At 44.3% G+C, this 16,575-nt stretch overlaps 1 protein-coding gene across 1 annotated transcript in view; it reads left to right on the top strand.

Moving 5' to 3' along the window:
* The window catches only part of LOC119393786 (uncharacterized), a 57,490-nt gene that overhangs the window by 17,863 nt on the left and 23,052 nt on the right, over positions 1 to 16,575 (top strand). Inside the window, exon 5 of the mRNA XM_049415877.1 lies at positions 13,942 to 14,102. Within this exon, the coding sequence (XP_049271834.1) occupies positions 13,942 to 14,102 (161 nt within the window). The remainder of the gene's footprint in view (positions 1 to 13,941; positions 14,103 to 16,575) is intronic.

Below are 16,575 nucleotides of genomic sequence, written 5' to 3'. Positions count from 1 at the left end.
TGACTCGCCCATGCGCGTGAAGCTACCTGGAATGCAATGTTCTTTCCACTAAAACAGTTTTTAGTTTGGCACCACTCCTGTCATTTCTTGTCCTCGTTCCTTTGTGCCTCCAAATTTTTGTCAGACAATGCACCCACTAGCCCAAGAACGCGTTTCAGTGGATAACTAAAGACGCCGGAAAGCACCGACTTCATTATGCTCATGACATGCTACCCAGGCCGCGTTTTCCTTTCCGCTAAGTGTTGGTCAAAAATGGCTGAAACAGATTAGACTGATATAAGGTATCGTGAAACCCGCCTTCTTGTTTGACTGCCTATGCCGATCTGCAACCCTTCAGGGTGGTCTAGTGAATAAGGTGCTCGACTGCTGACCCGCTGGTCGCGGGATCGAATACCGGCCGCGGCGGCCATATTTTCGATGGAGACGAAAACGCAAGAGGCCCGTGTACTTAGATTTAGGTGTATGTTAAAGAACCCCAGGTGGTCGAAATTTCCGGAGCCCTCCGCTACGGCGTCTCTCATAATCATATCGGGGTTTTGGGATGCTAAACCTCAACAATTATTATTATTATGTTATGCTGGTCTGTACAATTGCAGGAGGTCGCGGCTTGAAACCCGGTTCTTGCAGCCAGTCTTATTCTGGACAAAATAGCTTGTTTCTATTTTTACATGGTAAAGTTCGTTAAGAAGTCTCTCGTCAGGACCCATTTAATATTTTCATTACGAGTTAAAATCTTTTGCTTATGTGAGCAAGTGACGTGGAAGGTTCTCGAAAAGCCGTTTTATGTTTATTCTCTGTGTCGTGCCTTTGTTTACCGATAGACAACATAGCACCTCACGAGGCGATGTTTCTCAAATAGTGGATTACACTGAAAGTTGTTAAACGCAAGCTGAGCAACCTTCCACGAATATCTTTCTTTTTTTTAGTCAATTAGTTCACTGTTGAGCGTGAAAAAGCGCGCCGAGAGGGGACAGAAAACGAAAAGAAGCACACATACACATCGCTAGTGTGTGTGCAACTCTTACAATAGCGGGGTGTACCCCCCATTATAACAGTTGCAAGGCACTGAACTGCCCTGTTACCGTGCTGCCAGAAGGTAAACATTGCTGTCAACGCAGGCCTTGTCCGCCTCGGTGGAGCAGTAAATATGGTGCTCGGCTGCTAACCGGAAGGTCGCGAGTTCGATCCTGGCCGCGGCGGTAGCATTTCGATGAATGCGAAATGCTAGGGGCCCGTGTACTGTGCGATGTTAGTGCACGTTAAAGAACACCGGATGGTCATGTATTCCGGAGCACTCCACTACGGCGTCTCTCATAATCATATCCTGGTTTTGGGACGTTAAATCTCGGATATTATTAACGCAGGCCTTACCTATACCACGGCGATGGTCTGCAAGTCTGCAAGTGGAGTTCTTTCCCTGCATTTCGTTACGTACCGTAGGCAATGTACATACTCTGTTTTTCTTACGTGATGAGCCCCACTTTTTTTCTGTGTTGGTTCGTGGCGCTTCTAGAGTGGCCGCATTGAGCTTCTCGCAATGGGAGCTTAACTGAAGCCACGTGCTGCAGTCAATGACGCTGAAATCAGTGTGTTGCAGTGCGCGACTCACATCTCGCAGAAAGTGTGACCCCCCTCTTAAAGGCATGGCCTACTTTTTGATTATTTTCATACTTAGTAGACACGATATTCGTCTGCTAAGTGACGGACCGAATTTGTCAGAAATCTTACATCATGAAATTCTTCGGTTTCCTCGCATCACTCATCGCCATCATCTCAATCGTACAGTAATGCCAATAAACACTAGAGGGTGCTAAGTAATATCATTAATTAAGAGGGCAGTGTTGTATGGCTTGTGATTTTCAAAGCTCCTAGTGACCCGGTGTAGTTGCAAGTGCGGGCTCGTGCCCTACCAAGGAAAGATCGAAAGCGCATGCCTCGTGACTACGTTTGCGAGAAGTACTTCTCGTAGACTAAGGCCTGTCATTCGTATAAAAAAAACGCACTGGGCCCCTTATGCATTAGACTAAGACGACTCGAAGGTGAAAGTTTTCTTCTTGTCGTCATTCGATGTGTCTGTTCTGCCCCACCCTCGTGCAAAAGCTTTCTGCACCTAACGTGGTTTTGCACTGCCTCCGTAATTGGCCAACCGATCACAGAGGCAGTGCAATGCGACAATGTCATGTGATGAAGTCACGTTATGTGACGTCATCATGCCGTCATAATTACGTAATTTTGGGAATGTGTGACGTCATAATAACGCCTCATTGTGATGTCATCACGTGATGATTTTTTGTTGACGCCGCCAACACCGTGGAAGCAATTGGCTGATTAGCGAGGTCGCGTGTTCTATTACCTGCCACGGCGATCGTATTCCGGCGGGGACGAAATGCAAGAACACATGCTTACTTAGGTCTGTTAGATGCACGTTGTAGACCCCCGGATGTTTAAACCTATCACAGAATCTCCCACTGCGGCTTGGTGATAATGGCAATGGGGTTATGGCACGTAAAGACCCTTAAATTATTATTGTTTACGTAGGCCGCTTGGGGACAACAAGAATAATGCGTGAAAAAATTACACCATCTCCCGCTAAAGGGGACCATGAGGCGATGCGAAGCCAGAGCACTTGCACGATCGCGTTCCGTTGGCGTTCGTTGGGCATGCTACCGACCTCGCGTCGTGGAACGCGAAGAGGGAAGCTACGCGCGTCGTATCTTTCATCTAGCCTGGCCGTTAATTCTCACAGGGCGAGCGGGGAACGCGGTCGACAGGCGGGCGAGAGGGGGGCAGCGTAGGGTAGGAGAGAGAAGGGGAGGGGACGCGCATGCGCTCGAGCTCATCGCGGCGTTACGCAGGAGAGAATTTCGGCATGTCTAGCCCGCGTTTCAGAGGAAGAGTGGAAAGGCGAAGGGAGAGGGGTATGGGAGAGGGGGAGAGGGAAAGTGGAGAGGGGAATGGGAGAGGGTGAGTGGAGAGGAGGTGTGTGGAGAGGGTATGCGCATGCGCAGTAAGGGTGGTCACGCCGCACACCACCACCACCGGATTGAGCTCCGCCTTAAGATACTTCGCATCTAAAACAACCTCGTACACACGTGTCATCATTAATGCGGGAGTGTCACGCACAGAGTTCTGCCTAAATGAATATATTCGCATGTTCCATCACAAGCATCTGCTTATCAATCATTCGGAAGTATCCATGTGAATGCGCACATGGATACTTCGGAATTACGCATGCTCTTGCCGCAGGATAAAAAAAAATCGAGATATAAAGGGAGAAGGCTATGATATTTCTCTAGTCTTGCTTGCTTTATTCGCTAGGCCATCTTCTGGGGCTGCTGTCGCATCCGAAAAGCTACAGCGCAGTGTGTCCGTATTTTGGCGGTGTACAAGTAAAGAAATGGCTCCTCCTGGTCTGTGTATATGTATTTTTTTTGCAGTGAGATTGCAAGTTGTGATATCCACAACCCGGCTAGACGCTTAATACGAGTGCGGTTTAAACCGATGCACCGTGGAGAAAACAATAAAACAGGTTGAATATAAATGCTTCAAGCTTTAATTTGTGGTAATTCAATTTACATAAACCAACACTCTACCAGTTTCAAGCCTTAGTAATGCTACTACTACTACTACTACTACTACTACTACTACTACTACTACTAAAAATAATAATAATAATAATAATAATAATAATAATAATAATTGTTATTATTGTTATTAGTAGTAGTAGTACTAGTGGCGTTTAATGTCCCAAAACCACGATATGATTATGTGGGACGCTATATTGGAGTGCTGCAGAATTATTGACCACTTTGGGTTCTTTAACGTGCACCTAAATCTAAGATTTCTTCCAGTATTTTTATATACGGTTCGTCGACGCCCTGATTCCGTTGTGCCTGAATGACTGCTGCCATCTCGACCGAATCAAATACCTTCTCGTAATCTCTGACGGCTATATATAGGGGTTGGTTATATTCCGCGCATTTCTCTATCACTTCATTGACCGTGTGAATGTGTTTATTGTCGAGTAGCCTGTACGGAATCTTGCTATATTTTTAAATCGCTTGTAGACAACGGACAGTAAGCAGATCGGCATGTAATATTTCAAGCCCTTGACGTCGTCTTTGTTATGAATTAAGGTGATTTTAAAATAATTCTAAGATTCTCGTACCTTCATCGTCAAGAGACACTTTCTATACATGGTGGCCAGTTTTTCTAAAACAATCTGTCCACCGTCTTTCAAAGTCTGATGTTACCTGATCCTAATCAGCGGCAATTGCCTCTTTGCGTTCGCTCTAAGGATTTCATTACTTCCCATGTCATTACTGGTGGGTTGTCCGATTCCTGTGGCCTGCTAATCTACTTCTTACGTTATCGTCTTCGTTGTCCTGGCTACTGTACAGATATTTGTAAAGCTCCTCAGCTATTTTAACTTTCTTATCCATATTGACAGTGACTTTGCTTTCCTCCTTAGCGCATACGTTTGGTTTTTGCCTGTGCGCAGTTTCCTCTTGACCCCTTTAAGGCTTCCTCCGTTCTAGAGATGACCAATAAAAGGATGGGACGAAGTCAGTCACGTGCGACTCACGTTTGAGACCCCAGCCCTGCAGCAAAAATTAAATAAAACGATACAACGTGGCTTCCTAGATGAAGTCCAGGAGCGGTCTATACAATTCGCGCATCCACTTGGAATCAACGTCCAACGGCACTGTCGACGAGCGCAAGGTGAGGTTGTGATATTTACAGAGTACTCGAGAGACTGATTAGACCGCGTGCGCGTCGCTCGCACCGCATATACATGTATATAACAAATGATAAGATTCTAGCGCCCTTCTTTGATACTAACTGCAGTTGTTGCATTTAGAAACGCTGGTTGTACTTTCACGTGTTTGCTTGCAGGTGAATGCATGCCATAGATATGTGTAGTCGTGCGCAACATGAGTCTCTAACACTGAAATTAACTCTGAAATACGCCATAAAGGCTAAACGCAGTGAGCAAGCGCAAAAGTGACCAAATGCTGAGGCGGAAAATTCTATGGCATTTCAATACGACACACCTTCCAAGTATTCATACACTAAACATGAATTCGGTGTTCCGCTCACATTATTGACAAACGAACGTCGTGACGGCATCGGCACGCGATAACGCACATATCGATTAAGTGCTACGTCCGATATACATACGCTCGGCAATACCTACACTGACTGTGTTATTCCTTTCACATTTCATGTGTAGATATACAGGCAGATGCGTTTGGATAAGTGTACTCTTTTACGATGTAAGAATATTCAACATGCCGCGACGTGTACGTTCCTTTCGTTTCGTGCTCCAACGGCACCAACGAGCCGCGGGCGACCGAACGGCCGGCTCGCTCGGTGTACAAACTTTTCCCATAGTGCGCCATGCTCCCGCGGGGCTTTCTGGGATTGCTTGAAAAGGTTCATTAGCAAGAATCTCGCAATGCATTCACCCTCTCTCTTTAGACTATCATCTGATGCTTTGCAATCATATGCCTCAATTTATTTTTATCATATATCTGCACTTAAGTATTACTTTTCTAAAACTATCAGTACATTTAATTACTCCTTTAAATTGCAGAAGGGTGTCTCGAAGGGTCAGTTGGTACATGTTACTGCGTTTCAAACAGCGCAAAAACGGGGCGAAGGCTTAGGAACAAACAACAGAAGCGCTGTTCCTTTGTTCGTTAGCCTTCCTGCCGTTTTCGTGCGGTTTTGAGTGCAGTAACATGTAGCAACTGGCCCTTGAAGACACCCTTCTGCATATTGTTTCTCTTACATCAGGATCTTCTGCACCCAGTGTTTTGCGTAACTCAACAATGTGCGAGCGCTTGTATTGGTGTTTTTTCCTTAGCCTTCGTCCAATAGACCTTTTTCAAGCACACGAGCGCCACCAACGGGCGCGCAAGCGCTCATGGGAAATGTGTGTACGCCGCAGCAGCCGCCGCGACGAGCGCGCGGGCCTCGCGCTGTAGCTTTCCGCTTGCGCCGTGCCAGGACTTCTTAAGCCTGTTTCACATGCAGCGATTTTGCTCCAAGAGCGGAGCGGCTGCCGTCGCGGAAGCCCAAAAACAGGTTTTTTCGAGCGACCAGTGGACGCGCGATCGAGATCGCCAGAGTTGGAAAATTCGCGAGCGGCAGAGCGGCTGCCCAAGGTCAACCAATGGGGGAGCAGTGACGCGGGGAGCACGTGACCGTAGGGATGGAGACGAGAGCAGCCGCGCGCGCCGGGAGGAACTCGCTCCGACTCGGTTTCCTAGCAGACGACATTCGCTGCAACGAGCTGGCAGTGTAGAAAACGCCGTTCTTTTCCTTTTGTTGTTCTTTACTGCGCTTCCATCAAAGCAGACAAATCGTTTGCACGTGTCATTTTGTTCTTTTGTATTTTTATCGAATCGTGACACCAACATAGGTCCGGACAGGGGGAACCTACGACACTCCGCACTTGTTCGCAGTAGACGTTTCAGTTTTTTTTTTTACTACTCGGGTGCAGCACGTTCGAACAGTTACTGTTTTCTTTTCCCTTTTTTTTTTTAGTGGTCACGTACCCCGAAGACGACAAATGCCGCCGCCTCTTTAGTGCAGAATGCCCATAGGCAAAAAAAAAAAAAAAAAAGAGACGAGCTCCTTCACAAACCCACAATGTCGTCGACTGGGCCGCTTGCATCCGGTTGCCGGCCCATACGGCGCACCAGCGCCTTGCGGCATTCGAGAGCAAAAGCCACCGAAAGCCCTGTGAAAGCTTAAAACCCCCAAAACAATTCTTTCTTTCGCTTTTCCATGGCCAAGTGTATGGGCGTGCAACATGACTTGCGTGGTAAAAAAAGAAAGCTGGAACAGAAATAAACGTGACTACTGAAGTTGTTTAATTGCACTCTGATACACTGCACATTTTCATCATTCAAGGTTTAGGCGCGTGAAATTCGATCACCGAAGTAGAAGGCTCGTGAAACTTGCAACCCAAGCGCACCAAAACAAGCGAGCCCGGAGAAAGGAAACCCGCGGATAACGGGCGCTTCCCACAACCATCACTGCGCATCGCAGAGGCGCGCGCCGCGCAAGAGCGGTGCATGTGAAACGAAGCCGCGTCCGAGCGTCCTGCTGCCGCTCGATCGCTGCGGGCCCCGCCGCTCGGTCGCTCGCATGTGAAACAGGCTTTAGGCACAGTGAATTTGGCAAGGTGCAACATGTTACTGCGCAATTCAATCACGAACTTCAGTGTTTAGCTGCGACGGCCTCTCGACGATTTCCATCTGTCCCACTGTTGGACCAGTTGAGCGGCTCAGAAGCGTCATCTTTTATTTTCTTTTTGCGCCAGTGCGCCTTACGGCATAAATGAAAAAAAAAATACAACTCGGTTGCCTATATGAAGTGCGGGAGCGGTATATGATTCGCCGATGCATTTGGAATCAACGTCCATCGACACTGTCGACGAGTATACAGTGTGAGGTTATGATATTTAAAGAGTACACTAGAAAGTGTAGTCGGCATTTGGGGAAATGAGATACATTCATTGCGTCGCTCGCACCATATATATAGCGAACGATAAGTGCCTACTAACCTTCGTTGGTGCTATAACAACATGTTGGAATAATACTTAGAGCGAAAAAAGAACGGAGCAGTACAAGGAAGGAAATGCACAAACCAGCGCTCACACACAACTGAAAGTTTGTTGCACGCGTGAAAAAAGGCATATATACAAGAATGGGAGGGCGTCGCGCGTGTTATAAAGAGGCACAAAAAGTCAAACAACCAAGGCGCGTGCTTACAGTCGATTAATAAAGCTGAATTCCTTGTCTTGTAACGGCTGAGGAGGGTGACTGACACAAAGTGTGGCGAATTGTGACATGATATGCCTCCGAAATTTCTCGCGTTGTCCGATTAGGTTGATGGTACAAAATTACTGTGCTTTCGAAAAAGGGGTTACATTTTCATGACTGACATAGCGATCCGAGATGAGACGGCTCCATTCAATGAATTTCGATGCTCGCTGAGGCGCGTATTAATACATCGACCAGTGTGGCCGATGTACATGTGTACAGAAGAAAGAGAAATTTGCGTTTAACTACTACACAATCTATAAAACAACTGGCATGCCTCTGGCCGCATTTTTCTGTGCCCACGGCAAACTTCTGCGACCTTAATGCGACTAAGCTTATTTGGGGCGGCAAACACAACCTTCACCCCCACATCGCTTCCCTACGTTCTTCAGGCCATGCGACTTCTTATACATGTGTAGAATACCTGCAATATTTCTAGTTTCTTCATTATTTACGGATGGAGGACGTCCGTGTTAATCTTTGTTTGCCATGCGAACAGATTTTCGCAAACCGATACAGCGATACGCAGGATATCCCACCTCTTTGATCACTTTGCAGCAGGAAATTACTGCTCATCTTATGTGCGCAAGTATTTTTCCAATGCTGTGCGTAATCATGACATCACAATTCCTCGTTTAACAATATTCGAATGCGCCGACGCGAAATTAAACACCCATTTCACTGAACGCTAGCTATACTGCCCGCAAACATGCTCCACGGTGAAACTTAAAAGCATGTATCAAGAAACTGCAAGTTACCAGAGCAAGGCATCTCACAAGTGAATTCTCAGCCCATCCATTTTTCTTTAAACACGTTTAGTATGTGCTCACTTCTTTATACAGCGCGTGACTGGTCAATTAAAATCAAATAATCATCTGTATACCTGAACACTGTAACACCTACAGTTCGGTTAAACCCGATCACGAGCCGCTATGGCATTAAATGCCATTGCGGCTTGTGAACAAGTAATCAATGAATAAGTACGAATTCGGTGTTCCAGCTCACATTGCTCACGATAGCACGTTTTGACTGCATGTATAGGCACGTGATAACTCGCACGCCGCTTAACTGCTACATCCGGCTCGGTAATACCTACATTGACTGCATCATTCCTTTCGCATTTTATGCGTAGAGATACACGCAGATGCGTTCAGACATGTGTAGTATTTAGGATTTATTAATAGTCAATCAGCGGCGACGCGTTTTTTTTCGTTTGGTGCTCCCACGGCGCCAACGAGCAGCGAGCGACGGAACAGCCGGCGGGCTCGCCCTACACACTTTTCCCATAGTGCTTCGCGCGACCGCGGGGGGTTCTGCGATCGCTTGAAAAAGGTCTATTTTCGCGCCGTTTTCAACGCAGTACTCCTTTAAATCGTCATCTCTCGTAAACGTTTCTCTTGACACTTGTCGGTGATAGATGGTATCTATATTGAACGAATAAATATAATTGATTACGAATTAATGATATTTATGACTGATAATAATGAATGATCTTGTACTACTTCCCACCATTGTACTGTAACTGCATAGATTGAGATCTATAGCTGCATAGATTAGATACTATCTATCTATTTTACTGAGGTCCTACACTGACAGCTTTCACGCCTAAATTGAACATATGTTGAATGCATTGTCACCATTCATTAGTAATGCACTGTGTACCAAGGTGCGAATGTAGATCAACATTAGTAAGATACTCTTACCGTGAATTCTGCGTAGCTGACCTAATTTTAAAAATTTGCGCATCTTGCACTGAGTCGCGCAAACCTGGGCTAGAGCAGAGCTCGTGGGCACTTGGCTGGTCTTGGCTTGACTACACACACGTGCATTCACACGCCGATGCACGAAGTGTTCACGGGGTCACATTGGTAATCACGAGTATAGACTAAGCGTTGATCGGGTTCCATTGGGTATCGCTCGGCAGTCACAACACCAAATAGGTTAATTAGCTTAATCAGATTAATTGGAATAATTAGCGTAATAGGTATAATTTCCACACTTGGAACTTGGTCTCGCTTAACTTGCATCCCTAGTCAAGCTAGCATTAAGTATGTCTTAATTAGCTTAATTACGCTAATGAGCTTAATTAGCATAATCTACATACTCGAGGCTTCATCTCGACGAGCTTTCACCGTAAGTCAGTCTAGACCTAATGAGTTAATTAACGTAAATAATACTAATTAGGCTCACTCATAATTAATATATCGGTATCGCTCGGCATCTCTTGCCGAGCTCGGCATGACTACGCAGACTAGAATCTCAACTCGGCTTAATTAGGACTAATTAGCCTTTTGGATGTATTATGCTTGGCTAATTAGTTTTCATCGTGCTCAACTAAACTTAATTACAATTGGCTATGATTAACATGGCTTAACTACACACAGCTATGCTGAGTGCGCGTCATAATGATGATTGTGTTTTGTCTACATCGCGAGTAGTACAAAGCGTGGGCATAACTCTGCTGTAAAAAATATTAATATTAATTACGCTGCAGAGCCCCTAAATGCCAATTAGCAAACATTCCAAATATATTCAGCCTCTTCCTATATGCTTTCATTTGATGCATTACTATGTTGTCGACCTATTAATTTATTGACCATATACCCGCACTTGGCAACTGCCTAGAACGATCACTAATAAACTATAATTGTCATCTTTGGCATATCTTTTATTTGATAGCTTTAATTGCTAGGTTCCATAGATTTTCCCCAAATAATCCCTGATTACTAATTACCGATAACTATCACTAAAGATAATTGCATGTTACTATCTATCTCGGATGGTAATTTCATACATTGAATACCCTGTATATATCATGTACATATCCTTCTGTACTGAAAGATTTCTATTATAACCTTAAAATTGGTGAATTCATCACAAGTGATTACTTATATGGTCAGGGTGCAAATGTGCATAATGTTGCTGAGTAAATCTCACTCAGCGTGAATTCTTGGGGGTCATTGTCAACTCTGTTAATTGTCCATAGTAATTAAGCTGCAATACCCCTAATCACTAATTAGCAACCTAAGATTCTTATATCTTTGATCCTCTTCGTCTCTACTTCCATGTGATGCATTACAACGCAATCCTCCGATTAGTTGATTCTTATTTACCCCTCTTCTATTTACCTCAAAGTGTAAGTATTAGTAATGACAGAGTACAATTACCATATCGCTTATACCTTTGATTACTAATTGGCTATAACAGTATCTACTGCTAGTTACTTGCATGCGACAGCCATCTAATATTAATGGCGTGCATTGCAATACTATATCTAAATATATATATATAATATACATGTCCTTCTATACTAACCGCCTTCACCAATAAGTTTTAAGTAAATTGTTAAATTCATAAGTACCCTTGATTACTTACACCCAGTGGAGCAAAATTTGTATTCGTATCAATATATCTTGTCATTTCTTACCTACTTTGAATTACGAGGAGCTATTCTCATTTTTGACCATCTGCTCTAATTAACCTAAGACTTCTCATTGCTAATTAACAACTTAAAACCTCCAAAGTATTCATACCCTCCATATCTTTAGCAGCTTCAAGAAAAACAAGCTTATATAAGAACACTGACATTTTCACCTGTTTTAGGGCAACCGTAAACACTATGAAGCGTATGCACCCCTATAAGGTGGTTTCGCTGCAATGCACCTTAGACAAAAGTTCCCGTCGAACCTCAGAAACTTCGCCGACATTCGCCAAACTTCACAGGTACGAATATTGAATCATCGAGATTGGGTCCCTTCAGTGATTTAAGCAGGTGAGGGCGCATTGTTTTTATATAAATTTTTAAATGATATCCTATGGAGTTTCACATAGCACATAAAAGTGGCTCTCGAACCCAGGAAGTTAATGGGAATAAAGCAAAACTTCTCGCACCGTGGCATAATGACTCCCATATTGTATGGACGAAGTGATTTAGGCGTATATTGAAGCGTTGCACTGCAATAAATGTTTAAAGGTCGGTTCCCATTGAGTGACGCTGCCACTTAGCAGCCAACACAACAGATGGCGCTAGTTGTCGATGTCCCGAATTCCTGGACATGATGACAGGCCCCGTGGTTCTCGGGGCCAAAATAACCGAACGACCTTCCGGCTTGGCCGAACGGTTTGAGGCTGTACCGCCCTGCTTGAGTGTGCCATCCGAAATCAATAAAGCGGGTGCAACTTTTTTAAGCGCGCAAAATTGAAAGCGGGGCTGTGAACATTACCGGGAGCGACAAGCTGTTTTTGCCACACCCGGTTTTGTGTTTACTTCCTTTCTCTCTTGTGCAACGTAATTCTTACGAGAACGTTTAATTTTGCTGTGGTAATGCGGGAAATTATGTGGAACATTTCTGTTTTACTTTTTTTCATCTAATGTCGCGATTATGCTTCTGAACACGCACTCTTGAAACGTACCGAAAAAGAGTGAGAAACACTCGAAACAGCGATCCTACTCTGGCTTTCTTATCTCTCTTTCTTTTTTCTGAGTCGACTGCAAGGATGCAGCGAAAGTAACCAGCTAAATTATCCAACACGTTTATTTTCATAAAACAGGATGTGCGTCACTAAACACCAAACACCATATGCGGACAGCGTCGGGTTGTTAGGCACCGCTTATTATGCTTAGTGAGTATTAAGTTCGAAGTTTATTTGCTTGTGAAGCCGTAGCATGTGGAGCAGAACAAGAAAGATCAAAGAGATAAGACAATACACGTATAACGGCAATTTGCATAAAAGCATAGTCCCCGCCTGTTCGCCCCTACACCGTCCGCCAGGGCATGAGCAAAGCCAGGCTCATTGCTTGCCTATGCCCAACGATAAAATTTTACTTTTACTTTCAATATAACTAATAATGTGTAAGGTCAAACATGAAGCCGGACTGCCCGTTTCTCAGATAACCGCCTCACTTTCCCTTATGCGCTTTACACTTTCAAAAATAACGGTGTTGCCGAAAAGCTGGCTTATCGCGCAGGACGTACCAACCTTCTTACACCGAAGCGCGCGTAAGCTGCATTATCGAAAATTATGAGCGGGAAAAGTAATAAATGTGACACGAAGTTACGAGTCGGGAGCTTATCTTACGCTTTGGGGCCGCAACGCGATAAATCAGCTTCGGTGCACGTATACGCGTCTGCGATCAAAAAGTATAGTGGCATAAATTGCCCTCTATGCGGAAGTTGAAGCGCTCTTTTTTTTGTTAGACTCAGCTTCTGAAAGAATCAGATAGCAAACAAGAGCACTGCAAATGTTATTAATTTGTTTTATGTTTACTACAAAAAGTTGAGAAGCATGATGTGGAAGGGCGCACGTGAGGAAACAATCCTGTGGCCATACGCGCTACTTCATGACCAGCAAGAGCTTCCATTATCAGTTTTGCTGTCTTTCGTTCGGCCACGTCAATCTCGGGCGAAGTGTAGAGGAAAAGGAATAAATCTTCAATCAATTCATGTTATCTTATCTGATCCACTGCGAAACGCATAGGTTTCATCATTTTAGGCCGTCAGAATGATATTTGCTTTGCCTAGTTAATTGCAGGCTTCCCAATTTCCGGTGGTGTTTGAAAAAGAAAAAAAACATGAATTCGATGATTATGAATGTTAAACCGTATAATTTATTTTCGTGTAGTTTTTTCTGCTACTCGAGAGACCATGCAAGAAATGTAATGGTAAATATTGAAGGCTTCGATTGAAAAGATGCCCGATGACTGGTTTCGAAACCATTTCCCTCGGAATAGCAGCTTTCGCAATTATACCCTGAAGATTGGTTTTCTTTTTTTTTTGTTTTTTTTGCGCATTTCGAATTGCCACATAGCATACACCCTGCCCGCTTCGATCGTGCGAAATGATATGCTGTATGCGCAGCAGAAGCAGAACGTTAAGGTTTCAGCCGTAATTAAGCTTTCTATACGGAATAAATCATTCTGCAAATCTAATTATCTGATGAAGACGACGTGCAGAAAGGAATCTCCTTGACCGCTTTCTTTTCCGTCAACCACTTTTGTTATAATACCCCTTAGTCATTCGCAAATAAGCACCGATCGCCCCGTTGGGGCTTCTCATGGAATGCATATTTCTGCTTGGCCACCCTCGGCCCATGCATGCATCCGCAGAACTGGAACTGACCTCCGAGTGGGACGCGCTCAAAACCGGGCCTACGGATAACGTGTGGAGGTACCCGCTCATAGTGCACGAACCAGAGATATGTCCGCCCGAGAAGCTGGCACCCATACATCTCAGGCAGGGAATGCGCTATACAGTGTCCATAGCTCAGGTGAGTGCACGGTCACTCGACTTTCGTGCGTAATTTTGCCTTTCTAAACTCGTATCAGAAAAACTTTTTAACATTGACGCCCGTTCCATGCGAACATATTAGGGAGTTTTAGCTTGTAACGTATACTTCTTTACGTTACCGTGTTACCGGATACCGGATGGAATCTGCGCATGCGCGAACGTTTACGGAACGTAAAGGTTTACGGAACGTAAACTACTCGCCGGATAGGCTTTACGTTTACGGCCCTATCTCGCAAATCCACCGTCGTTCGTGGCTACTCGCGATATCCGCTTCGCGGAGACTCCAGCCGCCGAGTCAAAATAAGCTGAAGTGCGAGCGCCACTTACGATCACCTTATTTCAGCCGCATTACCGAGGCTAGAGCGACGTAGAATACCGAATCCGCAAACGTGAAAAAACTAAAGACGCTGACAGGCTGGATAGGTGGCGCCATCTAGCGGGACCAAGGTGTACCACCCAGTCAAAAAAAGTTAATGGGTCCAATTGGTCATACCAGTTTCTAGCAATTGGTCCCAAATGGGATTAATTGGAAACCAACTGGAATGCCGCACTCCAATAGGAAAGACCAATTGGACCTCACAGTTCCAATTGGTCATTCCAGTTGGTCCACTTTTTGCCATTTGGTCTCCCAATTGGAATGCTTGTTGGTCCAATTGGTTGCACACATTCCAATTGGAAAACAATTGGAACAGAGCATTCCAATTGGCCTCCCAATTGGAATGCTTGTTGGTCCAACTGGTTGTACAACTCCAATTGGGTAGACCTATTGGACGTTTTTCTTCCGATTAAAATTGTTTGATATATATAAAACTTGGCATTTGTTATTAAAATGGCAACTTAAATCGCTATAGGTCGGGGCAGAATTCCAGACTCAATGAGTCGTCATAATAATTTTTATCTATTCCATTCAATTGTGCCATGTATGCACATTCTGAATTGAAACCTTCATCAGGCTGTGCCCCAAGTTGCAGTTTTAGGCCATTTATGTTCCTTACAAGCTACTTTTTTTTCTAGATTTGTGGTATTTATTATAAGGTACATCCTAACTTAAAACAGTGGGACAGTAATAGCATTAACAGCGTTTTGAATATGGTGCAATTAAAAATGCGGCTAGCTCTGCTGGTTTGTGTGACCTACAGCTGTGCTCGTAGAAGCTGTACCTTCAGTCTCCTGCAGAGCAAATGCCTGGACGAAAATAGGCCTATTGCTACAAGCAAGCCTCATCGCTTGTTTTAATTATTTATTTTCTTGAGTATTTTGTGTAGACATAGCAATGCTCACTCACATGGATATGAGATTAACGATTCCTGTTAGTGCACAAAGGGTGTAGTGCAAATGGAGTGTAAAAATCTGGCAGGTCCCACGCATTGTGGGAATCAGTCGTGTGAAGCAGTAAGCATGCGTCAGCCAATGCCGGATTTTCTGCTTTGAGCCTTAAGCGTTATGAGGTGGATCAATGTCTTTGTGTGAATTAGTAGCTCTGCGCATATCGTGGACTTACCAGGCATGTTGAGTACACTGGCGCCTGAAGGGTAGCTTATGGCCCGACATAACTTTGGTGCTCACATTGCAACTTACATGTCAGTTTCATCGCCACGAAGTGCACACTATGGAGCAATGATGTGCATATCTACAGACAAGTGCAACGCTTGAATATAGCTAGCAGTTATAAGTGCACATATGTAAAATTAATCACAGTGATATAATAAATAGGATAGGCAACTCTGCAACCACAATTAGATTTGTCCTGACAGAAGGATTGTACAGGGTATTTTTCCAAAGCAGTTTGAAGCAGCGACTCTGTGGAAACTGCCATGCAGAATGCCAGTGTTTGATTCCGGCTAGAGCCATGATTTTTGTTCTTCGATGCCATCTGGATAATTCACCTATCAATGAAACGGGCTCATTCACGCTGTTCGTTAAGATTTCCAAAGCCTGGGATGATATAGACTATGAACCACTTATAGCACTTAACCGCATACCATGGGTATGTGAAACACGACTGGTGGACAGGATTTCATGATGCATGCCACAGGGAATTCGCGTTAAGTCATGGCCTGCAGATTGCGTTCATCATACATTGAAGTGCTCCTGTGCCGATTTTGATATATACCAAGAGACAACCACGAGAACACAGACGTAAGCGGCTAGATAGATAGAAACAGTCAAAGTGCCTTTGGTTCACTAAAATGACTCGCATTTAACATATATTTCGAAATTTAGAAGAAATACCATTTCCTAGTGCAAATGAAGCAGGTTCACTGGAAGAGGACTCAACTCCTGAAAAATGTATGAGAAATGCATGCCACTAATGGCAGCAGTGCAAGCATTTGAGATTAGTCTGGACATATTTTAATAGATACACTACGCAACCTCTTTCTGCACAGTAGTGTTCTTGAAATTAATGAAAGCACAGCAGCATAATCTTACTGCTGTTTGCATAACAGAAGACA

Source organism: Rhipicephalus sanguineus, chromosome 5 (assembly GCF_013339695.2).
Source record: "Rhipicephalus sanguineus isolate Rsan-2018 chromosome 5, BIME_Rsan_1.4, whole genome shotgun sequence".
Taxonomy (NCBI): domain Eukaryota; kingdom Metazoa; phylum Arthropoda; class Arachnida; order Ixodida; family Ixodidae; genus Rhipicephalus; species Rhipicephalus sanguineus.
Note: the sequence above shows the minus strand (reverse complement) of the source record. Positions and strands in the feature narration are given on the sequence as shown.